The sequence below is a fragment of the Gasterosteus aculeatus genome, chromosome 4 (genome assembly GCF_964276395.1).
Source record: "Gasterosteus aculeatus chromosome 4, fGasAcu3.hap1.1, whole genome shotgun sequence".
Lineage (NCBI taxonomy): Eukaryota > Metazoa > Chordata > Actinopteri > Perciformes > Gasterosteidae > Gasterosteus > Gasterosteus aculeatus.
The window spans coordinates 4,506,696-4,534,609 of record NC_135691.1 but is presented as its reverse complement, the minus strand read 5'-3'; the positions used below and the strand labels follow the sequence as shown (position 1 = coordinate 4,534,609).

At 47.6% G+C, this 27,914-nt stretch overlaps 2 protein-coding genes across 4 annotated transcripts; both read right to left on the bottom strand.

The window, feature by feature from the left end:
* Window positions 1-803: 803 nt before the first annotated feature.
* Window positions 804-6,896, bottom strand: g3bp1 (GTPase activating protein (SH3 domain) binding protein 1). Its single transcript, XM_040174767.2, has 12 exons — window positions 6,560-6,896; window positions 4,241-4,355; window positions 4,061-4,142; window positions 3,685-3,858; window positions 3,510-3,600; window positions 3,291-3,384; window positions 2,846-3,089; window positions 2,647-2,751; window positions 2,417-2,534; window positions 2,210-2,335; window positions 2,016-2,125; window positions 804-1,905 (listed from the first exon to the last, which is right to left on the bottom strand). The coding sequence occupies exons 2-12, from the start codon at window positions 4,333-4,335 to the stop codon at window positions 1,651-1,653; spliced, it is 1,494 nt and encodes a 497-aa protein (XP_040030701.2). The 5' UTR covers window positions 4,336-4,355; window positions 6,560-6,896; the 3' UTR covers window positions 804-1,650.
* A 2,078-nt stretch (window positions 6,897-8,974) lies between these two features.
* sparc (secreted protein, acidic, cysteine-rich (osteonectin)) lies at window positions 8,975-20,792 on the bottom strand. Of its 3 annotated transcripts, none has more exons than XM_040174495.2 (11): window positions 20,571-20,792; window positions 15,220-15,285; window positions 14,847-14,900; window positions 14,160-14,259; window positions 13,047-13,168; window positions 12,843-12,963; window positions 11,277-11,410; window positions 10,348-10,496; window positions 10,020-10,168; window positions 9,502-9,568; window positions 8,975-9,063 (listed from the first exon to the last, which is right to left on the bottom strand). In XM_040174495.2, the coding sequence occupies exons 1-10, from the start codon at window positions 20,730-20,732 to the stop codon at window positions 9,540-9,542; spliced, it is 1,086 nt and encodes a 361-aa protein (XP_040030429.2). In that variant the 5' UTR covers window positions 20,733-20,792; the 3' UTR covers window positions 8,975-9,063; window positions 9,502-9,539. The 3 variants fall into 3 exon arrangements, with proteins under 3 accessions (XP_040030429.2, XP_077958102.1, XP_077958101.1); XM_078101976.1 differs by having other exon boundaries at window positions 15,220-15,315; window positions 20,571-20,747; XM_078101975.1 differs by having other exon boundaries at window positions 8,975-9,568; window positions 15,220-15,315; window positions 20,571-20,747.
* Between the last annotated feature and the right edge of the window lie 7,122 nt (window positions 20,793-27,914).

Here is a 27,914-nt window from a genome sequence, read left to right as displayed (position 1 = left end):
GGGTGGAGTAGAAGGTTCAGCTCCGCCGTAGGAAACCTGGAGGTCTGAGCAGTATCTGAAAAGTTGAGTAATTGTACTTAACTCAAGTATTTTCCTGTACTGCTGCGTTCTACGTCTTTGAGGTCTGGATGTCACATGTGGACCTGTGCCAGCAGGGGTTGCTACGGCAACGTGAACCAGCGTTTGAATCAAAAATGATAACCAGGCACGAGGCACTGAGATGAATTAAAGCGTTCCAGTAAAGCAGGAAGCGGGAGCAGCCGAATGGAACTTCGGCAGTGTTTTCTTGGAGAAGTCGCGGTGGTTCATGAGGTCATCAAGCTCACCGGAGACTCTTCTGGTCAAACGCACGCCGGTCAGCCGGTGGCTTTACGGCTCAGGTGATCACATAGAAAGAGCTGCATGAGAATTATATAAATAGCATTTAGAATGCGTTCAGTTACAGCATTATTTAGAACACGGTTGATGTCCTTAAATACATTTTTACTCCTATATGTTCATGAAAACTTAAATTAGTTAAATAGCAAATATTAAATAGCATTTTAATAAAATCTTTGAAGTCTATTGAGATGTGGGAAAAGTATCAAAACATTTAAACATGTAAAGAAATACATCTTACACCAGAATAAAGGCTTGAGTTAGTTCCTCACAATTTAATAAAAATGCTAGAATCTAATCTGAACTCGTGTACATTTGAATAATTCTGTAGTGTCACATGGTTTGTGTGTGTTCTGACTTTTTGTTCCCAATAAGACACAAAGCACAGAACAAACACCGCTAAAAACATGAAGCAGACCAGAAGGTTTAAAACAGTAAATCACTTTTAATTTAGTTCATCGGCAGGTGAGCTCATTTGTTTTTAAACATGACGAATGAAGTGCATTGGTAGCAGAAGCCCGACTAGGATTGGATGTACAAGACGCGCCCGTGAATCTGCACGTTACAAGCAAACATTACTCAAATAAAAACTACAGTTCAGCTCTTGACCTGATAGAGTAAAAAGATAAAGACCGATCCATCGCTAGATACAACGGTGGCAGCAATACACAGGATTGCCCGAGCAGTAAAGTACACGTTCCTTTAAGAAACAGGGAGAGAACGCGAAAAAAAAAAACCTAACCTCTGGGTGTTTTAATCCCCAATTCAAGTAGTATTTACCCTTTTCTTTCTTGTTTCAGGCGTTTGCGTGCTTTGACTTTTGTTTAATAAATTCAAGTTCAGCATGAAGAAAAAAAAAACAAAAAAATTCAATGGAGACCAGATAATTAAAAACAAAACAAATAAAACATTAAAATGTGAGGAGTGACAGCCTGGATTCCTCAGAGGGAAACGAGCAGCAGGTGAGGAAGAGGAGGAGTCATGTAGACTGTGCGCTCGACCAAACCTGCTTCACACCAACAGAAACCCCGTTAAAAGACTTGTGTGCTCACGTTAAGAGAGACCGAGGGGGGGCAGAAAGCAGCGGCGTCCCAAACTGACTTGAAACTGACACTTGTTTCTGCTCCTAAGCTGCAGCGTGAAGGAGGTTTCTTATATTACACGTTTGTCTAATTGGTTCCTGCTGCAGTTAAAAAAAAAATACCAAAAACCATCAGTTTAATCCGGATCGTTAATCTAACTCTGAGGGGGGGGGGGTTGGGTTGGTTCTCCTCACTGGCGCTGGGCCGGGTAGCGGCCCTCGCCGGGCCCGGCTCCCCGCCCAGAGCCAAAGCTGGGCTTCTGTGCCATGCCGCCACGGGTGGGGGGTCCTCGGGGTCCTCCTCCACCGCTGCCTCCGATCCGCTCCCGGGGGCCACCGGGGCCTCCTGGGCCACGGGGCCGGATGTCCCGCCTGTCGCCCTCACGGGCCGACCGGGTCTTTTTCTCCTCCACATTGAGCCGCACGTCGCCTCGGAACTTAATGGGCTGAGGGATTAAAAAAAAAAAAAAAAGCATTAGAACACGTTACGGCTTCAGAAAGCGTTTAAAAACCAATTCTGACCGAGTAGAGAACAAAGAGCCACATCCATCCTCACCCGGTTGCTGAGGATCTTCTGCACCGGTTCAGAGTCGTCAAACACCACAAAGCCAAAGTTGGGCAGCTTCCCCCCACTGTTGATCCTCAGCTCCAGGACGGTGCCGTACTCTGAGGAACACACACACGTTCAGCACCATGGTTCCGATGGTCAGAGAAAACCTCGCCTTCTTAAGCGCCAAAGTTCAGACTCACGCTCAAAGAACTCCTTGAGCTCAGTCTTGTCCACGTCGTGAGGGACGTTCCCCACGAAGAGCTGCTGGGCGTCGGGGTACCGGACGGCCCGGCGACTCTCCTGCTCCCCCTGCTCGCCTTCCCGGACTGAAACGACAACAATTCAGCTCAGAGGCCACACATCCGCCAGTGAGGTAATGCCAGTGATGATGCTGAGCCGGCGTGTACCTGGTCGGGGTCCTCTGTGTACCGGCGGGGGGCCCCCGGGCCTCGGCTCCCTCGGCCTCTGGTCCCTCTGGGGTCTCTGTGCTGCCGTCTGCGACTCTGACTTCACCTCGGCTCTGGGCTGAAAGAGGCAACGCGCTTTGATGAGGACGCATGTGAGCGGCTGCGATTCAAGCTGGTGTCCCGCTGCCTTCCTCTCCCAAATCACCATCATCAGCCTTCAGTAAACCTACCGGTGCTGTGGGCGGGGCTTTGACGACGTGTGGGGGGATTCCTGAGACTGGGACCGCCCCGCTGGGAGGGAGGTTCTTACTGGTGACGGAGGCCCAGGAGAACGGCTGTGAGGAGACACACGACAGCGGAGACACTCAGTGCCGGTGGACAACGCTACAAAGGACAAAGTGATGTCAGAGGGCAGTCGTTGGGACCTACCCGGTTTTCCTCTGGGGCGGCGGGGGCGGGCTCTGCGGACGCAGGGGCAGGCGTGGCGGCGGCGGGCGTGGTGCCTTTCTGCTTCTGGTCGTCGGAGGCGTTTGTCTCCGCCTGCGTCTCCGGTTTCAGCTCCACGACAGCGGGCGCCTTCTCCGGCTCGGGTTCTGGACTCGCCGCTGCCGCCTCCCCCTCTTCTTCCTCTTCCTCTTCCTCCTCGTCATCCCCGGGGATCGCCGGCTCTGAACTAGGGGTACGAGATGGTTATGCAACAACCTGCCTCCTGTGACGGGAATATTGGCAACCAGGTTTATAGATTGAAAGGTTTTCCCAAACGCTGGTAGAAGAAACTCCTGATTCTTCTTAGAACTGAAGATACGGTTACTTTTCCTCCACTTCTACTCGTGGCTGTGCAGTTTCCATTGGAACCACTTAAAGCTTTACGTACCAGGCTGTGGGGGCGTAGAAGGAGGCCGACTCCTCATGAGCGATGTCGGGGGAGGGGACCCTCTCCTCGATGTCCTCCACCTCGTCCTCAGATTCTGAAGAGGAAAAACAGCATGCTAAAATGTCCTCGTACGTTCTAGACAAACAGCAGGGATCTTTAACTCCTCAATAAGAGGCAGCAGTGCAAAGGACGAAGAGGAGAGACTGGACGTGGTCTCACCTTCTGGGGCCTCGGAATCAGAGTCGCTGAACACCTCGTCCTGGTAGCGGAACACGTCGTTATGGACGTAGAATTTGTTTGCGACGGTTCCCTGGAGAAGAATAAAATAACGTTAGCTGCAAGAAACCACACATGGGGGGGGGGGGGGCGTGGGGGGGGGGACGGGCGGACGGACCTCAGGCGCCAGCACGAAGGTCTGCATGAACTTCCTCATGGGCTGCATGTTGTTGGACAGCTCGCCCATCACCTGCACCACCACGCCCTCGTTCAGCGTGGCGTGGGCGTCCACGTGCCGGATCTTTGTGTGACATTCGCGGAAACTCAGAGCCATCACCCGCTTGTGGATCTCCTGCAGAGCGAGAGGGGGGGGGGGGGTCAATCAGGACGCTCTCACTAGAATGGTTTACCGCCTGTTCTCTAGCATCGGGTTCATACCAGACAAACCTGACGATGAAATAACTTTCCACTACACACAGACTGCAGTAAACAGTTGCAGGGGTCAGCAGTTCGTACTGTGCCACACCGCCAGCATCCTGCGGCGAATGACTCACCGACTGGCCGTACACGGCCTCCACGGGTTTGCCGTTGTTGTCCAGGCCGCCATGCACGTAGGACGAGTTCTTTCCATAGAACCTGCGCAGACGGACGTGGAAAGAAAAGGACGCGTTAGGTCAACCCCCCAGAGGACCGTTTAAAGGTCACTGACAACAAGCCGGGTGTCCAGGTCGTACCTGTGCAGGTAGTCGGGGGCCTGGTTCAGCAGTGTGTAATACTGTCGGACAAACTCTCGCCCGACCAGCTGGGCACTTGGCTTCTCCATCACCATTTCTTTGGTCAGCTGGAAATCTGAGGAAGAGAGAGAAGGGCTCAACCATCAGGGTTGCCATTAGCAACCATTTTGAGAAACTGCAGCAACAATGGCTGGCCTTTTAAGAGGGGTCTTTGTTCCCAGACGTCACTCAGCGGCCAATAACATGTCCGAGAAAGTGATTCCGAGGGGGATCAGGTAAACGTGACCGTCGATTTCACAACAGGCACGAAATAATGACTCCTACATCATCACGCTCGTTTTGGCTCACAACACAAGGAGACGTCCCCTTTTACAATCAGCAGGTTGTTTTCACACGGAGTGGATACAAAATGACTTCATAGAGCCTCACATTGCAGAGGCTACAAGAGTCACCATTTGACCTTCAAAACGGCGATTTTTTTATTTCTTCAACTCCGATGACCCCAAGTCCCCTACAGGGAGCGGAACGCCTCCACAAACCAACGCTGGCTTTGGTGGTCCGAGGTCAGCGGCGTCCATGAAAACGGAAAACGCCAGAACTGGACCGGCGAGAGGGAAACCGGCGGAAAGATGCGGTGCAGTTTCACCCAGTTCCCAAAGACGTTGCGCGTGCGGACACGGCGATTTGTGCGCGAGCAGGATTGACGAGCAACAATATTGTGCGTCTGTCTCGGTTGCTAAATCTGCCGGAGGAATTGGGCACACGGTCCTGACCTAACGTGTCCCAGAAGTCACATCTTTAAGGAGGACATTTTGTTCCCTTCACTGCCCCCCCATGTGTGTGTGTGTGTTTACGCTCTTCAAACAGATTCATGTCTCAGATTCACCACTGTGATGCCAGGTGGGGGGGGCGGCATGAAAAGCTGATGCGTGCTTCAACACACCTTCACATTCTTCAGTCCAGCGAGCTTGTTTTTGTGGTGCAGTCACCCACATGGTCTCTGCAAGTCTCTGCTGGTTGATCTTATAGCAGGAAATTAAAGCGGTGGCTGCCTGGTATGTGGAATAAAGTTTTTTTTTTTTTAAAGGCAGCAATGTTCTATGTTTGTTGCCGTCAACAACCCAAAGTAACCACAAAAAAGAGCCTGGCCGTTCAAGCAGGTCTACGGGATCTACTGCAAGTTTAGAGGATAAGTGTCTTGGTTAAACAGATGATTTAATGGATCATCTACAGCTGGACATCTAGTGCCTCAGGTTTAAATAGCAGCTCTCAAGGAGTCTAAAACCAGCACACCCACTGGTACCAGTGCCATCTTTGGTGGGTCTTTCTCCCACACCCGTCCATCTGTTGTCCGGGCATCAATGATCCACCGGCCTGAGCCAATTACGAGTAGCAGACGGTGTGCTGGGTCCTCGGTGCTAATGCTACCGGCTAACGGCGTGCCGGGGGGGGGGGGGGGGGGGGGTTAGAAGCTAGAATGTTTATTTGAAGATATGAAGTGCATATGAAAACATGCCTACACCGCAGCAGCCACATCACAGCAGCTGGTGGGAGGACACAAAAAAAAAGCAGCGCATGGCAGGCAGACAAAGGCCGCGCCGTGCCCGCGGTCCCGGTGCACTTTACCGGCCTGTAGGCACGCGGCAGCACCCTCCTCCTCCGCCTCCAGCCGGCGGCTCCACAAGACGGTGCGCAGTTTGCGGATATAACGTGAATCCTCCGAAGAGCTCGGCAGGTAACGCGCGGCCCGCAATAACTGGGGAAGAAACCGGCTAACGCGGTGTAGCCTGGTTCCAGTAGAAGCGCCCCCCCCCCCTCGCCAACACGTGTTCCGGCCGGTGCCCCGGGTACTCTGCCCCAGTCCTGCGAGGGTGGGTTAAGTGGATTAAACTGGGAGGCAAAACCCGCGAGACATAGGCTGTGGTTTTAAAAGCAAACACACGTACATTAGTTAACTTAGTAAAGACACGAAGAGCGGAGTCACGACTGGATCGTAGTAAGCTAACACATGGGCGGTGGGTATACCCCGGACATTCAAAGTCAAAATACCAACGGTGCTGACGGGGGTTTATATTCCAACGTTTCAGCACAGCGACAATTACAATAGCATTGGTTTGTGCTTTCCACTCGGTTACAGTCACGCGTGATGTTTAATTGAAGCACGATCCCCATGCTAATGCTACTAGAATGCTAGCAGCGACCATGTCTTCACCAGGATGTAGACGCGGCCGCGAAAAGCGACCCCGGTAATCCGAGTATCTTATTTGCGCATTTTTTCTAACGGAAGACGAACGACAGTTTGTCCAAAAAACAACTTACCTGTGGGTCAACTATCAAAAAAATCCTCAATCTAGAAACAAGTGATTTATTTAGATCACCTCGGCGGCAGCCAGAAACGCTAGCGGCTTCACAACGTGCTGGAGTGCTCGGTTACCGGTTTCAGCCCGGCAATCGAACTTGACACCCCGCCTCTTACGAGCGGCCCGACCAATCAGATGGAAGCAAAGTGACTCAGCCAATTGCTTTGCCGCTACGGTCGGAGAGGGATGTATCTATTGGGCCAATGGCATCCCAGTAACAGGCAGAGGTGAGATTGTTTAATTGGCCGGTGCGTGCCGGTTGTCGTTGGAGCTTCGCAGCCAGCGGTGCACCGGCCCATCTTCTCCGCATAGTGGCGACAAAACATTCGGCATTTCAACTGATCAATCACAGCGGATGACTCATCAACTGACGTACATTTAGATTCGGTGGATTACTGGCGTCAAAGGGACGCAAAGTCCGCATCGCCTGCTCTCATGGTCATAATTTCCCCTAAAGATGCAACGCATCCAGCTACCTGCTCTGTTTTCTGTGTCACACGCGATCTCTCCCCGTCACTGCAGCCCCCCTCCCCTGCTCACCTGCCCCCCATCTCCCTGATTAGTACTGCACTACACCCCATCACAGTTGTGTTTCGTCTAGTTTGCGTCTAACTAATCCACAGTTTAATATTGGCTTGTTCTGTTCTGGATGTGTCTACCTGAGCTGACTGCTCACCTGAATGTCTTTTTTTTTTAGAAGAAGAAGAAGAAAATGTGGCGTTTGGGTTTCGCTATTACGCTCTCTGGAAAACAGGTGCTGTTGCAAAACTATCCTTAAACTCTCACATCATTGCAGGTGCACAGATACTGTGATTAAATTAAGCATTGAATTTCCCCCCCAAATGCCCCTAAACCCTCTGGTTGAGATGAAAATAACCTTACATGGTCTGGGGCCCTGCGCCATTTGTATTAGCTTCGTAATGAGTATAGAACTTTTATCACGTTTAAGTCCTCATGACTGATTCTGTCATGAGTATTGAGAATAGACACACTGCATCGGGGTTCAAAGATGCTGCAGTGGATGTTATTCTTTGGATGGTAAAACAGTTAATAGGTTTTTTTTTAAACATATTTAGTGTTTTGTGTGGAGTTTGATTTAAAAAAAGGCCGTTGTTACGGGTGGTCTCTCTCTCTCTCTCTCTCTCTCTCTCTCTCTCTCTCTCTCTCTCTCTCTCTCTCTCTCTCTCTCTCTCTCGCTAGGTAGCTCAGAAATTGTGCTTTATCAAGACAATCTGAGATATTATTTTAAATCTTAGATCGTTCCACATGTTGTATGAATCTTGTGTGGAAAACTGCTCCTTAATCTAATCAGGAAAACAAGGCTTTTTTATAACTGAATATATATTTTATAATTGAATATATATTATTTTATTTTTATAATTGAATATATATAAATATAATTATATGCTTTTTCGATGGACATCCACTAGAACACGTGCAACAAGCTCAAACAAAGTCCCCCTGCTGGCTTGAGCCTAAATGTGCAGATGAAAGCAGGTTTAACTCAGCAGAGACATCCAATAGAAGAAGAGCATCCTGTTACAGCTCCGGAGCCACAGAGGGGGGCGGCGGCGGCCTGCTGTTTCACATTCTTGACACCGGGGTCTGGATGACCGGGTGGGGATGGTAGCAGGGTGCTCCGTCTCCCGGGGGACCGCGAGCGGCTCCATGCACAGCCGGGGGCCGGTGGCTTCAACACACACACACACACAGCCGTGTTATGTTGTAAAATCGACGGTTTACAGTGCAGCTTCAGAACAAAATGTTCTTGCCGCCTCTTTTTGTTTCATGGCCTGTGGTTGGTCAGGAAGAAAAGCACATTTTTACCATCTAAACCTTGTTTTGTGAAGCCACAAAGTGCAATACTTAAGTGTATAAATACACGTGTGTACTTCATGTTTAACCTCGAACTGTGTTCCAGCATCCGTGGAAGCACATCCAAATCAACGAGCAGCATTATAACGGCTTATTTCAGTCACAGACTAATTAGTCTTGTGTTCAGGGTTTATTTTAAGGGCCCTTCGTTCTCACACACACATGCTTCCACTCACTGCCCGATTGCACACTTTATTGTTGTAAAGAAACACAAGAAACACGGCCGAGCCACAGCACCGCGCTTCACGTCGCGTACGGCCTGAAGCAAACTAAACTAATCATTAACAAGAATTCAGTTTTCAGATTTAGCCGAAATTCTGCCGACTGAACTGAAACTTCTCACAGAGAGGCGGAAACGTGGACTGAAGCTCGGAGGAGAAAGACGTGAATGCCTGCGTAGATCTTTTCATAGTCTTTTATTCTGGTGAAGAGTTCGGCCGTCTCAGAAGGAGAAACATGTGGATTCTGAGGGGGGGGGAAAGAACTCAGCCTGCGAGACTTTTCCCCTTGTGGAAAGGTTCCAAACAATATATCCTCTTTATTGGTTCAAATGTCAGTACACGCGTGTCCTCGTCTGGGACACGGAATCTGTGTGGAGAATAAAAATGAACAACTCTTAAAGCAGCAGTCAAAAGATCCAATAACCACAAAAGCAAACGCAACGACAGCGAGAGACAAAGAGTGCAGAAACTAGCGGGTTGTTGGTAGAAAGCAAGCAGAGGGAGCATTTATTTAGAAACTTTATTTTCGCCGTTACATTTCGTCTCAAATTGATCTCCTGAACAAATCCATAACACACGTAAACTATTGTCAACAACATACGTTTACATCAGAGGTCTTTAGTTTTCTTTACTGGGAATTCAGCGATGAAGTACAGGCTGTGCACACGTCTCCTTTCTAGCTTTTTTTCTTCTTTTGTTTTTTTAGTGGTATAGGCAAGAAATTATAAAAAAAAAACGAAATGAGGAATTTGCAATTAGCACCGCGACTGTGATTTCTTTATTTTTTTAACTTATGGATCAGCACCTCGTCCCGTTAGCAGCGACTACGAGTCCGTTGTCCGCTTAGACGATGAGGTCGTTGTCCACGTCCTCTGCAAACACACAAACGCCACCCGTCAGCACAATGGCTCATTAGGGATATCACATTTTCAAATAATTCCACATTGGTTTCCCGTTGGGTGAAAATAAGGAACAGGGCATTTAACAGAGTTAGTTTTTATTAACACTTTCTTAAGGGAGCAAAATCTGCTTTTTGTTTCAATTTCTTTCACGTGAAATCTATTTTGTTCATAGATAAAACTCTGAAGATGTCACATCCCGGCCATTATTTTACGACATGAACAGAATAATGCAGATCAAAAATCACCCGGAGCTGAACTTAACTTCTCAAACTACTGGAAATAATTCAAAACGCCCTCAGAAGGATGAAACACATCAAAGTCACATCTACTGTTTTACACTATTAAAACTTCTTCCCTGATTGTGCAAAATAAAATGGGACTAAAACATTTTTAAAAAGAGGTCCATTAGCTCGGTACTCACGCTCCTTGATGCCGAAGCAGGCGGCCCACTCCTCCAGGCCGATGTACTTGTCGTTGTCGGCGTCGCACTGCTCGAAGAAGCGGGTGGTGCAATGCTCCATGGGAATGAGGGGGGCGCGCAGGGGGGAGAGCTCCGTGTGGGTCAGGTACCTGCAGACAGCACAGCACCCACAAAGAGAGACGTGAAACAATAATCAACGACTTTCCTGTTTTTTGGTTTTCCGCTATTTAGTTCTGACGAAAAGCAGTTTTATCAGGCCGGGAATACTTCAAGCACTATTATAAAACGCCTTCTGTGTTGTACTATTGGCTCATTGCGCGGTACGTACCCGTCGACGGGGTGCTGGTCCAGCTGGCCGAACTGCCAGTGCACGGGGAAGATGTACATGTTGTAGTTCTTCTCGAAGTCGTGGGCCAGCAGGTCCAGGGAGTGTGCGCCGGCCTGCAGCCTCTTCTCGTTCTCGAAGATCTTCTTCACCTGAACCCGCCGAGCAGACGCAACCCACATGGAGAAGGACTGTTAGTGACCCGGAATCAGACATCGACTGTGGGCTATGGAGCACAGTCTGTTTGTAAGAAGTGGAGGTCACCGTCGCCATCTTGGATTACGGTCTTTGCCATGTTCTTTTTTATATGAGGAGTGACGTCTGTGTGTAGCCCCGCCCTAAAGCCCACCCTGCTCTATAATCTATTGAACTCTAAATGGACCACAGTTTACTAAATGAACATCATGCTGTATTGATGAAGAGCGTAAACTAGAGGTTGAGACCATAATGTTTAAAATGTTTATTGAGGGAATAGATCAAGTGAGAAGTAGAGTCATTTTCAGTCGCCCCTAGTGGTCACTAGAGAGAATGCAGCTTTATAACATGAAGCTTTGGCTGCTTTGGAGTATATAAATATATTTATCTTAATTAATTACAGTTTTAACTATTGCTTTTTGAAAGCTGCACCTTGAAGCTTGTCTTCATATGTTTGTAAATGTTTCTAATCCACAGAAGTTAAATGAAGTGTGTACTTTGCACCATCAGGGGATCCATAACTTCTCTCTGGTATGCTCTCTCAATATGTGACATGATTGGATTTATTTCTCTTGTAAGATTAATATTTTCCCTTTATTGCCCTTTACCGTATATTCTGCTTGCGTTTCATCCTTTTGTTCAAAAATCACATGTTTAACTGTTATAAATCTGGAATAAAGCAGAACACTGCTGTGTGTTGTTCCAGCCACATTCCACCATGATCTTTCTGGACTCACCCTGAGCTTCTGCTTCTCGTTGAGCAGGTTGTTGTCCTCGTCGCGCTCGTACAGAGTCACCAGGACGTTCTTCAGCCAGTCCCTCATGCGCAGGGGGAACTCGCCGAGCTCGGTGTCCATGCAGGGCTCGATGTCTGCGGGGAGGAACCACTGTCAGCTCCATTCATGAAACCCACAGACGTTCTCTCAGATGTCCCTGCCCTGTGGTTGTTGTGGTTTTAATTGGTCTTTGAACATTTCAGCGGTAAATCCCCTGCTGGGAGATTTAAAGGACTTTTACGTCCATTTTATAATAAAAAAATTACTTAAACGGTTTAAGTGTATTTTAAAAAAGCCCAAAAGATCTGCATCTCATTATTTAATCCTCAATATATAATGATGTATGCAATGCATCTTTGTTCTTTTGTACTGAACAACACCTTGATCTCCATTTGAGCCTTTCAGCCCAGAGTAATTTCCTCAAGCTAAGCGCGCGTGCGTGCGTGCGTGCGTGCGTGTGTGTGTGTGTGTGTGTGTGTGTGTGCAGCGTAAACAGTGGAAGAAATGCAGCCTGCGGGTCCAGACATGACTGGATGTGAGCCGCACATCAATCAAAGCCAGCCGAGAGCACAGAGAGCTCAGCATGCAGGTGGGATGGAACCAAGCGCACCTGATCCCTCAAAAGGCAACAAACGCACAAAGAGGAAGAGCGGCAACGTAAAGACAAGATAAAGCTAAGGGAGTTAAAAGTGCTGCAAGGATGGTGTGAAGTATCATGTTGTGAAAATCTCTTCAACATCCATAAAAACCCGCTGGACAAGGACGTCGGATTTAGGACGTCGATACTTGGTGTTTTTTTTTAAGTTTCCCTCAAATATCTGCCTTCAAATCCTTTTTTTAACCCCTAAAAGCATAACAAAAAACTAAGATGATGCATTTATTTGAATTTGTGGAGTAATGTGTGGTTTGTATTGCTTTTATTAATTTTAATCACATATGTTACTTGATTTCTTTTCTGTCATCGTTGTCTCTCATGATCTTGTTTATATCTCATGTGCAAAACCAAGATGCGCATTTTTCTGCCTCATTGGAGTTAAAGAGGTATTTTCCCCACGGCTACAGTTAACATTTTGCAGACGGGTGTGTCCGGAGCGGAGGCCATATACTACTTTACTAAATGACTCGTAATCGTCTTAATCAATCCTGAAGCTAGTTTAGTTCTATACGGAGGTGTCTAAATATTATCCTAATGACAAACCCACAAGGAACCGTATTTGAGAAGTGGGCGTGGTCAACGTGACGAGAAGGTAAAGAAGAGGGCGGAGCTTGGTACAACTGCTATACTACCCTGAAAGGATTAAAGCTGTGAGGCGAAAACACGGACAACTCTCGGCCTCTCAATTCAATCCCAGTAAGCCCCGCCCTAAGAAACTTCATGTTTACAGTGTTTCCTGAGGGAACAAATCAAGACAGAAGTAGAGTCATTTTCTCATAGACGCCTATGGGATTAGAGGAGCCGCCCCCTGGTGGCCACTAGAGAGAATGCAGCCTTAACACTCAACACTTAACACGCGTGTGGGAGCTCACATTTGCAGGACCCGATGTAGTCCAGGTGCAGCTTGTGGCCCTTCTTGGTTCCCTCCAGGGAACACTTGGTGGCGAAGAAGTGGCAGGCGGTGTCGAAGGTCTTGTTGTCGCTGCCGCACACCTGAAGGGTCACATGTCACGCGTCGTCAAAGTTTGGAAAGGATTGTACCATTCAAGCAAACGGCTGATTTTTTTTTAACTCACGTGCTCAAACTCCCCCTCGGCAGTGGGGCAGGTGGAGGGGTCCTGGCACACACACATGGGGGTGTTGCTCTCATCCACCTCGCACACTTTGCCCTTCTTGCAGTTGTAGTTCAGGCAGGGATCTGTAGACAAAGAAGACACAAACTTAGAGATGCAGAAGCTCTCTGTCAGGAAATTACTCCTCCGTGCCGGAGGAAAACTTTAAAATCAAATCATTCATACGTGGGAGGATTACTGAGCGGGTTTTTGTCTGCAGCTGTTAGCTTGGTTTTAAAAGAAAATCATAATCCTGAACTTGCTGCTTACTGGAACATTTTAGGTTAAGAGACAAAAATAAGTACTTTTTCTCTTTTTACGTAAAAAATGTAATTGCTGGGCTTCAAAGCTACACCTCTTTAAAAGAGACAGTCTGAGCACCAAAATATGACATTGACTATGAGGAACTTTAGAGACATTAATAGTGAAAGAACTTTTACCCCAAACCATTTTTAGATATATTGTCCTCTTTGATCTTCAATGTTAAATAAGAAAACATGATCTCATGTTATTTGGATGAACTGAACTAAGTCATTAACTATTCTTTGATTTCATTGTATTGGTGTGAAGAGATATAGATTAGCATCAGTACAAAAATAAAAGCATGTAGATGTGTTTTTATAATGTGGATGAACCGACGCCTCAATCTGAAATGCAAAGCGTTTATTCTTGCTGCGTTTAGAGGAAGTGAAGTTGAGGGCGAAGCCTCCAACACAGAACCAAACATTTGGACATTTTGGACAGACTTTCTTCCTGCTGCGCCCGCGGCTCCGTCGCTGCAACCTGTCATTACCGCCCAGTGTGTTATTATGGGATGTTGGGCTGGGTTGGGTTGGGTCGGGGTCGGGGCTAAATCAAAAGGCCGTCAAGGCAACAGCGGCCGCACTCATGGTGACGTGTACTTTGAGAGGAGTTTTACTCAGAGCAGCAGAGCTGATACTCACAACGTGTTCTTGTCGTTTGATGTTCTGTAGGAATTTGCCTGCTTCTAACAATTATTTTAAAACATATCACACAAGGTTTGTGAAAACTGAATGAATTTAATTAATGTGACAATATGTCGTTTTGAGAACTCACTCTCGGTCGTGACCTCCTCTTCTTCTTCCTCCGCGGCGTCGATGGCCTCGTCGAACTCTCCGATCTCAATCTGCACCGGGTTGACCCCCACCTCGGGCTCCTGGAGAACACCACAGGTCAAAGGTCAGACCACAAGCCGCTCAAGCCTCACTAGTGGCTGAGGAATCCCGCGTTGAGAGACGCAAAGCGGCGGGAGCAAATGGGAACTCGATTTCTGCCCGACGTCCACTTCAAGGACAAATAAAAACGCCGAAACGCTCGCTGCTTTTCCTTAAAAAACCCCCAAAAAAGTTAAAAAGCCACCGCTGACAGAGGCTCCTCCCTGAAGGCCAAACAGAGTCTGGGAAGCGAGCGAGACCGAAACGTGGCCGACAACAACAAGCAGCTGGGTCCGCATGTGGTAGAGCCCAGAGGAACGCAGAGGCTTCCTGTCGGGACCGGCTGAAGTTAACAGCTGTGGGATCTCCGGTCCCGCTGGACCTCTGGAGCAGGAGAGGACAGAACGGTCACATGCAGACGGGACGGGGGGGTTATGGAATGTCAGTGCCGTGTGTCTCGTTTTCACTGCATGTTTGGGTTTCTCACGTTAAAAGGAATAATTGTAGAGAAGAGAACACAAAGTTGCATTTTTAAAAGTGGGATTTTGTAAAAAGGCTGAAAGTAAGCAGGAGGAACATCTGGACTGACCTCAACAACTGGCTCTTCGGTGACCAGCTCTTCCACGATGGGCTCCTCCTCAGTCTGAAACACACACACACACACACACACACATATTGAATCTTTGTCCACATAAAAACAAGCAATATTCACAAGCTTTTGACAAGAACACACGCGCACACAGACACACATACATACACAAGTAGACACACACGGGAACTGCTAAAGGACACAACACAATTACGGAGGAAAGGAGTACGGAGGGGACGTTGAGGAATGCCAACAAAGACAGGAACATGCACATAATGCCAAAAGCAGACGACACACACACACGTCCACGCCGACACACACGCTCACACACACACACACACACACAGACAGACACGCACAGGGTCTCACTTACAGGAGCAGCCATGGCGTGGCCAGCCAGGCACAGGAGGAAGACGATCCACACCCTCATCTTTAAAGTCTGTGGACACAAACAGACGTACGAGTGAACCTGGCTCGTCATTATTTAAATCCCATTGACGCTTATACAAAGTATTTGTTGCAGTACATTAGTATTCATACTTAAAACGACAACAAATGGGTTACTGAAGTGGGCCAGAAAGTCCTCGGAGGGTTCCCTGAGGAACACCTGGATGCTAAACAAAGCTTGCTTTGTAGACAAAAGTGGGTTTGGGCATCATTATTATTTAAGTCTGATCATATTTCATCGATTTACAGAATATGCTGTGCACCTGATCAGTAGTAGTTGTAGTTTGGCTTAAGAATGCAAGTCGTTCCTTCTAGTTATAATGCCACAATGTCACCAAATACTAAGACAAAAAAGTGTGAAAATTGGTGAAAAATGTATACATTTTATTTTCGCTCTTTTTAAATGTCCTCCACTAGATAATCAGTATCTTTGTGAAGACAACTGAGGCGTGTGCACACGACGTGTAACACAACTCCCTTTGACGGACCAATGGACGCTCTCCGGTTTCCCCGAACAAGACCCCCACTGTCCGGCCCGCCTGCTGCCGGTCCGGTTCAACGTTCCCCGTGTTGTTCGTTGAAAAGTCTTTCCCAGAACATGGTTCGGTCCTCTGAAATGGATTACTCTCGTCCTGCAACACAGCAGCTGATTGCTCTGAATTAAGGGTGAATAAATGGGCGGAGTCAGGTTCGGGATCAGTTCGAACCCCGAGCAGCACCGCGTTTGGTTTTGTGAAACCAGCGACAACGAGTGTGGACATTTCCACACGGACGAAAACGAAGGGTTTTGCTTCTTCCGTTTTTACCCCAAAGCCACAACGTCGTCGAGTTCACACACTCGGCGCCTCCCACTCACATTGAATACTACTTCTTATGGACTCTGATCCATCTTTGCTTCTCTCCTCTCAGCGTCCATTATTGGGGACTCTTCCTCTTCCCGGCCTCTCTTCCTCTGGCCCGGTCTCAAGCACTACATCAGCGCTCCCTTTGTTCCATGGTGGAGCATTGCTTCGCCTTCCTCCCTCTCTCACGACTTATCTCCCGTTGCACCTCTATGAAGCCAGCCGGTTCCCCCAGACATCCCAGAGACCATCTCACGTTCTCACATCAAAGGACAGAACGGTCTGTAGGGGTGAGGTAAAAAGGATCGTAACGGTTGATATCAAAAGGACTCTTGTGCTTGTTGTAACTAAAGTGAGATGCCTGGACAATTAGCTGGGATTATAAGACTTACAAAACGGAGCTGGGAATACTTGGAATTCCTGCAGCTTGGATAACAACCAACAACAAAACTTTCGTCTCACGGGAGAAGCAGAGATGAATTCCAGGGCTCAAAAAGCGTCGCCGCGAGGGAAACTGAACCAGACATTTTGAGGTTGTGGGACACTTTGTTTGGCCGGTTGGACGTCCTTAAACGTGGGAAAGGCCTGTTGATGCGAAGCGTCTGAATGGGGCAGCGTGTTTGTACAGATGCAGAGAGACGCGGGAAACAAAAGAATTGTCGACCGTAAACCTGAGTTTTTTTTTTCCCTCCTTTTGTTATCTTCAAAATAGTCAAAGAATACGTCTTTAGAAACGACGGGTGTGTGATCCTTTCGTCAGGACGCAGCGTTCTCTTTCCGGAGCAGGTTTGGGCTCGTTGCATCAACACTGTGTCCTCCAAGATCACAAAATGACCATCTCATTTGAAACCAATTTATCAAAATGAAGAAGATACGGTTCCTTCAAAAGGTAAATAAGTCAGAACCGAGTCCGGTCACGGAGGAACGTCCTCTTCAGTCGAGAGGTCTGGTGGGATCATCTGATGAAGTGCCTTCAGAGACTCGTTTATTTCTCTTTATTCTGTTACTAATCTAGACGTCCCAGATGTGCACAGCTGTTTTGATGCAGAAACACGGGTGCCGCGGAGCGGCCGTGGCACGGCCTCGTTCCACCCAAGTACAAGTCGCTCCGAGCTTAACAAGCAAGCAGGACCTTCACAATGGCGACCAGTGTTCTGGAAAGGTCCGGAGATGAGAGGTCATTTAGCAGACTCAGACGTGGAAAATAACAGGCCGGCCCTGGCTGAGGACGCGGACGTCTCCAAACAACCCGCACACAAGGACGCGTCTCTGTACTTTTTAAAAAGAGAGAGAGAGAGAGATCAAAAAAGGAAGAAAAAAAGAGAAGTTCCGCTGATGGAACGTTTGGGGCAAAGGACTTCTGAGGAGCGCGAGAGAAGCTCAATGAAAAAGTGTTTGACACGTTCTTGTTTTAGCATCTTCCCATTCGGGCCCCGCTCGGGCCGGACGAACCCGCGCGGCAGCAAAACAAATTATTTTATTTGGAAAGCCGCTCTCGTAATCAAACAGGGCCGGGGCGAGGAGGGAAAACTTCAGGCTCATGAAGGAGCTCCTTTTTTCTCCTCCCAACGTATTTAATTTGGGAGGCTAGTTAGGTTGAGCGAGTGTAAACTGGCTGCGGAGGAAAAACAACCTGCTATCTCCCTCCCTCCCTCCCTCCCTCCCCCTGTGTGACCTTTAAAGGGGGGCAGGTTTAGAGGAATTCTTTCTCCGGCTCCTCGGTGATGTAACAGGCGGGTTGGGAGTCCTGGAAAAACAACCTGTAGCGGCCCGTCAGCCAGCAAACAACACTGGCGTGCAAATATGCAGCCAAAGGCTGTGAGGAGGAACAGAGATTTCCTGTCTGTCTTTATTGTGTCCGAACCTCAAAGTTGATGAAATACTTTCCTGGGATGAGGTTGGAAATGGCAGGATGATAAAGACGCTCTCAAAAGGCACGAAGTTATGATCAGAGGAACTCGTCGTCTTTAACACTTCACTTCACGTGTTGATTCTTGATGAATTTAAATGAATGGGGATTGGTTTTAGCCAAACCTTATCAAAATATCTGTTTACAAACATGCATTTTGGCAAACAAAATGAAAACTGAATGTAGTAGAAGTGAGTCAAAAAACTAAAAACGTGAATCGGCATTTTTGCACTTTTGCATTTGGCTCAATTTCTGAAATAAAATCTGCGGCTCAGAAAAGCGAGAAAGAGATTTAAACGTTTAGCTCTCTGATACAAAACGTGTCCGTCAAAACCTTTCTGGTGGGTTTACAAGCCTTTGTGTGTCTTTAAAAATAGTCTAAATCATAAACAGAGATTATTTACAGCAATAATTCAAAATCCAACGTAAGAACCCCATTAACTTTTATTCAAAGGGAACCAAGCTGAACCTCGTCAGGTGGCAGTAGGACGCCCGACTTTATGAAGGAAAATAGAGCAGGAGAGCAAAGCAGAAAGGATCAATGCAACCGGACCTCTTACCCTGTTTCCCTCCGTACGGACCCTCTGGTTCTTCAGCTGTCACTGAACAGCTTTTAGCCGCTTTGTGATGGTATTTGTCGTCTTTCTTGGCCAGAAATATTATGTAGCCTCTTCAAAATAAAAGCCTGACAGTATTGCTGCAGACTTTAGAGCAGAAAAAGGTGCTTTTGTTGCACTTTTTTCGGTCTCCTACATGAATGGAGATGCGTTGCACTTAAATGATTAATAACAGGAAGTGATGTCTCTGTGGAGTCATGATGTAACGGCTGGACGGGCAAACAAAAACACTTCCGTACAACTCCAGATGATTTTTCTTGCCCTCTCTCTCTCTCTCTCTCTCTCTCTCTCTCTCTCTCTCTCTCTCTGTCTCTCCTCCTCTGTACGATCCTCGCTTCCTGTCGGGGATTAGAGTTTTTCCAGAGATTTCCAAGCTGGCCCTGCTATTTTCCCAGCGTCCTCGGCTCAGACACCTCCTCCCCTTCACCCTCCTCCCCCTTCCCTCCAGAGCTGCCACCTCAACAATTAAGCAGCCAGAGACGCTGCGTCTGCCGACTCTCTGTCCTCCGGCCCCCCTGGAGAGGTGAGACCGGCCCGCCGAAGGGAGGACGTCGAGAAGAAAGAGAGACAGGAGAAAGGAGTGCAGCGCGTTTTCAGAGAATCTGTATCGCCTCAGATTCGACATGTTGGGAAAATATGCCAATGCAGCGAATCCCTAAATCCGCGTTGTTTGCATTGAGGGCCGTGATTGGCTCCTGAGCTGCTTGTGACGTCACAAGTCATCTTGTTCACGCGTACAGACTCATGTCTACGGGGAGCTCTTCTGCATCGCCCACGCGAAGGAACGATGAGTACAACCCCCCCCCCCCCCCCCCACTGAAGGGAGACTCTACAGATGTTGGGGGATCGGGTCAGGTCATCCGCTCAAACGTAATGGGATGGGGTCGGTTCCCGGATGGAAGAGGAATCTTACAAAGATGTTTTTATTCAAACTGGAGGCCAGAACACGAGAAGGCCCCAAACTACTTTTTCCTGAAGACCTTCCCGTGGCCGAGCCCCGTGTGACGCCCGACACCGAGAGGCATCTGAGCTAACGCTCTCGTACAGCTGGTGACCGATCGCCACGGCAACCCGCATTCCTTTTCATGGGAGTAATCTCACAGACGGAGAGGGAGGGAGGGAGGGAGGGAGGGAGCTGGGGGGAGTCACAGAGGGATGAAGGGAGGGAAAGGAGAGAGGCTCCCATTGCTCTGTCATGAGAGCTTTGTTGTAATCTCATTCACCCCCCCCCCCTCCCCCTCCCCCCTCCCCTCCCTCCCTCCGTGCTCCTCCTCGTTCTTTACTCCCTGACCAGTTCCCCTTTTCTAACAAGTGGTTTCTGCTCCTTAACTCCCGTCCGACCCGTGAGCTTTAAGAAGCATTCGTCGTTTGGCAGCAGGCGCTGAGACAAAGCAGAAAAACCCAAGAACTCATCAGCCTGTGTCTCCATCTGCCCCCTCCCACAGCCCCCCCCCCCCCCCCCCCCCCACCCCTCCCTCCTCCGCCCCTCCCTTTGCCGATGTGGCACACAATTACCTGCACAGAGAACCCTCATAATCACAGCTTGTTTACCTGCAGCCATGACAGAGGAGACTGTTCCGTGTGCTTTGAGGCCTCGGCAGCTGCTCGTTAAACTCATTTCGTCCCTCAACTCTTTTTCATTTAAACTTTTAAAAAACGTTTTAAAGTTTAAATGGTGCAAATCTGTGGACCGACTGCTTTTGAGAAGAAAAGATCTTTTCCGCTTTGTTCACTTTGGTCAAACTTGCAGACTTCATGATTCACTTCAGACAGATCAATTTTAAACTACCTCAAACTAAAAGGAAAGTTTCCTCAGCAGGTTTATCGCCTAAAGTCGCCCACTGCGCGGCTAAAGTGGTCACAACTTGTGTCACGTTACAAACAAAAACAAAAAAGAAAAGTCTCTTACCTTTGTCTCTTTGCGGAGCAGGGACAACAGAGGAGAGGAGTCAGCTGTGAGCGGAACCCTGGGACGATCTAACGGCCTCAGCAGCGCACACAGGAGACATTTCCAGTGGGACGTCCCAGTTCGGACTCGCAGGCCCCGCCTCCCTTGTCTCAAACCTCCCATTGCCCCGTCTCCCCCTCTGCAGCGTGGGCCCAGCGCTTCTCTCCGGGTGGAAACCTCCCTGTCTCTCTTTTACACGTGTTGGTTGCCCCTTTTTATCCTTGAGCTAAAAGGACAATAACCATAAGCGTTATGAAAGCACTTCATTTCACTGATTACTTCATTTGGAAATATTGTAAAGGATGAATGTGAAGCAACAAAGCCTCAAAAAGCAACTTTTACTGATAAATAAAGCAGTAGAAGTGCTTCTATCAATCTGGTTCTTCATTTTCATATTGTTTACATTGGTATCCCAGTTTGTATTGTTCAATAATTCTAATATTAATATTAAGCACATCTACTAAACCTATTTCAGTTTTCTCCTGACCATTCCTGTGCCAACCCAAACATGAATTAGGTATTTATGGTTTCCTGTAAGCAGCCAAACTATTTTATTGATGTTAGGGAAAGGTCTGTGGTCTTGGTTAAATACTGAATAAATCAACACCGACTCACTGCCAGCAGGAAAGTCAAACTTTTAGCATCAGGTTTCTTTACGCCTGAAGGATGTCACACATCTTTCTAAATTGGAAAAAATAACTTTCCTGTGAGCATAAATCCTGAGTGTGGATATAAAGCATTAGTTGGACACCACCACACTTTACCCTCTTACTTAGACAGGTGAGAGGTCAAAGGTGAAGCTGGGAGGCAGGACGGCGGTCTCGGATCCACAGCTGCTATGAGCTTTTTTTTGGTTTTCTTTCATTTCATATGGGCAGCAGTGTGAATTACCCACTACGGAGGCATGTTGTACAAACCTAAAGCTTCTTACGTTTTTTACAACATCTTTAAAGCTTCTTCTGTTTTGTTCAGTGAATTTGGGGTCCCTCTGGTAAGCAGTGGTACAGTATAAGTAGAAATCAAGGGCTTTTATTATAACTAATATAAGGAGTGCTGCTTTTGTCAAGGTTGAAAGGGTTAATACAGTTGCACTGTTGGTCACAAAACAATTAATGTGAGTTGACTCCTACAGAAAACCCACTTGGCAGCAGGCGGTGCTGAAAGGAACTTTGGTTCTGTTTTGGATCAAATTCCCTTCAGAAAAACTCTCATTTTAAAGTGTCCCACACGAGCATTACAAACCCCTCCTGTAAATCTTCCTCCTGATGGTCGTGTTTACTGATGGAGGTCATGTAGAGGATCAGGAATACACTCACGACCAAAACAAGTTCCTCACAGAAGCTTTAACCACAAATACCCTGCTGGGTCAAGCTGCACACAGCGGAAGCTTTCTCTCAAGTGGAATCTAGTGCGCAGTGGAGGTTTTATATTTCCTGGACATGATGCACGGAGCCTTTCATTTGTACCGGGACACGTGTGACTGCAGCTGAAAACCTTCAGTCCTCCGGAGGCCCTCGGCTCCCATGGTCCAAAACACCTGCCGTCCCCCCGGGCAGACAGAAGCAAGCGAGCTCCGAAAGCCACTGGCTCTTCTTCTTCGTCCGGGGGCCGCGCGTTTGCTCCTGTCTGCTCCCACAGGGCTGATGTTAGAAACAGCTGGATGGGAGGGCGAGGGAGAGAGAGGGAGAGGGAGGGAGAGGGAGGTGGGGGTAGCTGCGATGCAACGTGGCATTTTCCATTCTGCCTGGAAGCCACAGTCAAGACGGCAATGAAGAGGAGGAGGAGGAGGAGGAGGAAGGGGAGGGAGGGAGGGGGGGGGGGGGGGGGGTGACGTTATACTGTGAGACTCTCTACTTCTCCTCCTTTTCCTGCCACATTCACCCTCTCTCCTCACTTTTTTCTTCTTTAATTCCCCCTCTCTCTCTTCTCACGCCCTCTTCTGACTGCCCCCCCACCCCCCCCCACCTCCTCTCTCTCTCTCTCTCCCCCCGCTGTATACGTGGCAGTTGTCTCTCTGTCTCTCTCCATTTTTGACTCACATGTCTCACAGAGGTGACAAGCTACAATTAGGTTTTTTTCTTGATTTCACAGCTGGATTCTCCATCTGCAGTTTTTTTGTTGAGATGGAAAAGACAAGAATATCAAAACGTCCTCTGACTCGCAACGTAATTAACGGTTATTAAAGTACTTTCTCTGTGCCGCATCGTACACTTAAAAAGAAAGAAGAAGAAAATGACCGACCTGTTTGGGTGTGGAGAACAAAACTAAGCTGCTATTGGGTCCTGATGAGAAAACTGTATCCACTAAGTGGTGATGACGATGGTCATATAGCACATTTTCCAGTAAACGTTGTATTTATGGGCGATTTAACCGATATTTTACCCAGAAAACAAACTTTCCCTTGAGGACTGTAAAGCTGAAAATAATCAAGTACTAGGATGTAGAATAGTTTTAAAATGTACTTGATCACAGGTTTCTCTGCTATCGTATGTTGTACTTGGATCATACTGATAATAAATACTCTGTTTCTATTAAAGTGTCCCACAGCCGACGCAACACCAGGACCCTCAAACTGAATGGAATGCAGCCATTTATCAGACACACGCGGCTTCTGCTACTGAGAGTGATCCCCAGCTCCTCCTCCTCTCCTCCTCCTCCTCTTCCTCCTACCTGTCTCCACACCTGCTCCCTGTCCCCTGGTTTAGTCACATGCTCATAGCTGGTTCTGCTCAAAAGCTACCAGAGAAAATCCCAGTTTCATGTGACCTGTGTTCAAGTCTGCAGGGTCACTTTTAAGGGAATTAAGACCATTCCAGTGTAAGAGGTGTAGAAAAACGTTTGGTATCGGCCGGTCGCAGCGAGAAACCCTCACGGGACGAGACATAAACCTATAACAAACATCACTCCTTTAAACCCCGTTTCCTCTATGGAGTCACAGGCTCTCTTTTACGTCGATGGATGTTTTGGCCTCCTCCTCGACACAGAACCAGGCACCAAAAAGAAAAAGTGGGACTTGTTTTACTCTCCTCGCTGGTCCGTCAGACAGAGAATGAGATTAGAAACAGAAACCTTCACAGCGGCCTCGAGGATGAGATGAGATAAGGAGAGGAACCACAACATCCATGAAAGCGCTTTTGATTGAGTTCCTTTTGAAAGTCCAAATAAGTATAACTATAACTATTTGGGGGGAAATTACCTTGTTTCAATGAAGTCCAATGGAGAGGAGAATGATGGAATGTATAAAAGAGGTTTGAAGTTAAGGATTTCTTTGTTTTGTTGGCAGAAACAGGAGTTAAAACAGCAGCTGCAGACAGTTTGGTGACGTGTGCGCTGCAGCTGAGACGCACACACACTTACACACCTACACACAGGCAGGTTGGGACTGCAGGCGGCACATGAACCAAACCCTTTTTTTCAGCATTGTTTGTCACACGGACATGAAAGTTGTGTCAATCTCACGGTAAGAAAGTGTATTTCCCTGTGTGGTGGAAATTTGTGGATTTAGCCCATGTGAGAACTCAAAAGTATCTTGAGCTTGCTTTGTGATTAAGTATTTATTACTAACTAGAATATAGAAAAAAGATAAAGAATACAGAAATCATCAGCACAAGTCGTAAGCACAGACAGAAGTCAAATGACTACAATTCAGCTGAAAAGGGACAGATGTTCCTTCCCCCAAAAGGAGCAGGAAGATCTGACAAAGTTGAAGAGGAGAACAGGAGCTTATGTACACTTCAGGGAGGTTTGTGCTGCCTCAGCACAGGAGAGCCCACCCCTCAAGAGGAGTGTTGGAAAGGTACCGGAAGATGTAGGGGTGACCCCGTGACCCTCCCTTTATGGACCCAGACAATCAACAATATCTAAAAGGTCAGTCAGGGCACGTATGATTTCATCTGTGTCTTATCTCACCCTGGACTGCCTTAAGTCACCGGCTCACATCAAAGGTCACATTCATGAGAGCCTCACCCCACGCAGGCTCAACCATTTTCCCTTCTATATTCCACCAGATTAAAGTAGAAGCTTTTCCTGCCGCCTCTTGTGTTCCTTCCAGGTTCACACCAGCTTCCATGCGAGCTCAGCGAAAAAAAAAAAAAATAGCAATCTGAGTTTTTTTAATCTCATTCTGCAGAAGCGCTGGACGTGTTGTGTCACAACATCGGAGTCCCGCGTGCACAAAGAACACTAACCAACTCTTGCAGCGTTTAGCGTCCTCAGAGCTGCTGACGCAGGGTTCCTCGGCCCCCGGGGGGGCCAAACCCGACATCCAAGACCGGACTTGATGAAACCACACAGAGTGGAAGTGCTTTGGTTCGTGCGTGTGTGCGTGTTTAATCATTCCCGAGGGGCTGCTTGTCTATCTGTACCCTCTCAGGCTCCATGTGTCTCCTTCCTGTCGTGTGTTTTGTGTATCATCACGTGCGTCTCCTCGCAGCAACGAGGAGATTGATAAAAAGAGTTCCAGACAATCATCTCGTCGAGAACTTTTTGATCCATATCCGTGCACTCTTTGCAAAACAAAGCTGCTGAGCCGGCACGACCTACGCGGCGCTGCGTGGTCGCTTCTCCCTGAACATGTCTGGACGGCGTGTTTTGACTGCGTCTCCTCCGCTCACGTTTGTTGTGTTTGTTGCACGCACTGTCTTGAGGGAGGTGAGTACATGAAAATTGACAAAGCTCTGAGGCAGTTATTTTAGATCATCCAACATTGTTAACATGAGTTTATGGTCTCAATCTCTACTTTTAAGTCCTTTTCGATACAGCTTTACAGGTAGAGACGGTGGGCCGGGAACCTCAAGGTTGGTGGTTTGAGCCCCGGCTGCTCCATGTCCCATGTCAAAGTGTTCATGAGCAAGACACCCAACCCCGGCCAAAAATAAAAAAGCCACAGGTTAAAAAGCAATGTAAATTGCTTCAAGTAAAAGCGTCAGCTAAATCAGTGGTCCCCAACCGGTACCGGTCCAAATTCAAACTGCTGAACTGGAGGCTTCACCCCGAGTGCGTCATCTGCTCATCAACACTGGATGGTTCTCACGTGACCCGCAGGCCGCCGGAGTCCTCCAACACACTTGTGGAAGGGTGGAGTGAGCGGAAGGTGTTTTCAGTTGGTTGCAATCTGCCAACCGGCCACTAGGTGTCACTTAATCGCACACACCGCTTCTTTAAATGTCGGTAGTTATCGAGCTCTTTACTCTGGAGTTAAATCCAAGTTAACATCAATTAATTGTTTATTCTTTTCTTCATCTCATCTTTTATAAAAAATTGAGTTTGATGCACAGTGAATGTTTGGGTGTGTTCAAAGGTGGAAATGTACGTACATCAAAACATGTTCTGTACTATAATTTGTTACGTGAGCCGACAGCAGTCAGACGGTATCCACCGACTTCATGCAGCTCTTCTTACAGGTTGCTGCGCGAACAATTTACACATGTTTTCATGTGTAAATTGGCATTACGATTCTGACTGATGGAGTTTATTTTACCCACTTTTAATCTATGTTAAAAGTGGGTAAAATAAACTATGTGTTAAAGCGGTGAGATGGTGAAGGGAGGTTTTTAGACTCACGTCCAGCCACAGCAGGAGGACGAAGAGGAAATACCCGGCACCGACTTAAAGGGGCAGTTTGCTCTCGTCAGTCAAACTGCACATTTCTGCCGACGGGCCGCGACCTGCTGGTGATGAGTGTGTTTGTTTTGGCACACGGGACGGGATCTGACAGCCCCCCCTAACCACAGCCCACCCCACCACCCAAGGGACCCGCACATAAACACAGACTCACATATTAGCAAGGTACTGGTCAGCTGAGGTCAGAGTGTGTGAGTCTAGCATGCTAATATGCTAACATGCTATGCATGGCGCAGTCCGTCAGGCCGACACCTCGCCCAGCGGGTCGTCCAATCACAGCGTCCCTATGTGAACATTACAGGCTACATGGGGGGCTACAATCTGCTGTTGGCAGGCGGACGTGGTCAGAGCTCTTTATCCATTCATGGACCCGTTTGACCCTCCTGTCACGACTCTCAAAAGGACATCAAGTAAAATGCAACATACACAACTACAGTGTAGCGCGTACAAACACACACGTACACACTCTAACTGGGTTACATACTTCCCAAACACTCAGTGAATGTCAGTAGCCAGGAACAAAACGAATGTACTAAACGTTTTCTTTCTCACAATGGTGTGTGTGTGTGTGTGTCTATCATGAGGACTGTACTGACAATGCTGTTGTCTGTGGAGTTTGTGTGCTACACAGTGAGTCTTTGTTCAGACCCGGGGGGGGGGCGGCCCGGGACTCAAACCTCAAAACGAAGCCAACCAGAGTTTCCATCTGCAAACCGCTTGTTTTATATACGTCTCCACTCAAGGATGAAGGTCCACAAGGGAGGTCTTGCACGTTTCAGCTGCTCGTGCACAAACTGTATTGATGATGTCCTCCTGTTCGTTCAAGTGTCCCTGTCCTTCTCTGCAGGAGCTCCAATCGCCTTCGCGGTCCAACAAGCTGCTGCTGCTGCTCTTACTGGACCTTCTTCTACGTCAGCCGCTCCTTCCTGCAATTTCTAGAGGACACCCCGACTCGCCCCCTCCATCCCTCACGTGCAGAAGCATTCGTGAAAGTGTGCACATCCTGAGCCCACAGCGCCCCCTGCTGTTCACATCCTAATGGGTTTTGTAGTAGAGCTTAAAGACATTGAATTAAACTGAAATTTAATTTAAGCGCATCAAATACAGGAAAACATTTTGTAATGAATAAGTACATTTCTTCTTGGTTTCCCTTAAGAGGGAAATGTTTTATTTAGCAGCTCCTCTGGTTGAACCCGCCTGTTTTTAAAACATTTACTAGGTTGAATTAAAACAAGGAAAGCAAATGAAAATGGTTTAAAGTGCGCTGACAGGATCAGCACAGACGTTTGTTTGAAGGGAGAAAAACTCCTCCAATGTTTAAATTAAATTCTTCCTCACTAAGAAAAACAGTAGTGGAACTAAAATAATATTCTTTGGGAAGATAATTATTTTGAGTAGTAGAGATGGTTCAATGGCGTTAAGTCGGACTCAACCATTCACACAATAAGATTTAAACGTGCTCTACTAAACGCTAGAGCAGGGAGCGAAGGGGTATTAACCAAAATCTCACTAAATATGACATTTGCTTGACTTTTTTTAAAGATGTTTATGAAGCACTTTCTCATATTCACACAAACATGCAGATCTTCCAGAGAAAACAAACTCAGCTCTCTTTTCCCATAATAAATGACGATGTAACGTTTCTAGTAAAGCTAATCAATGATGCCAATCAAACAGACTCAG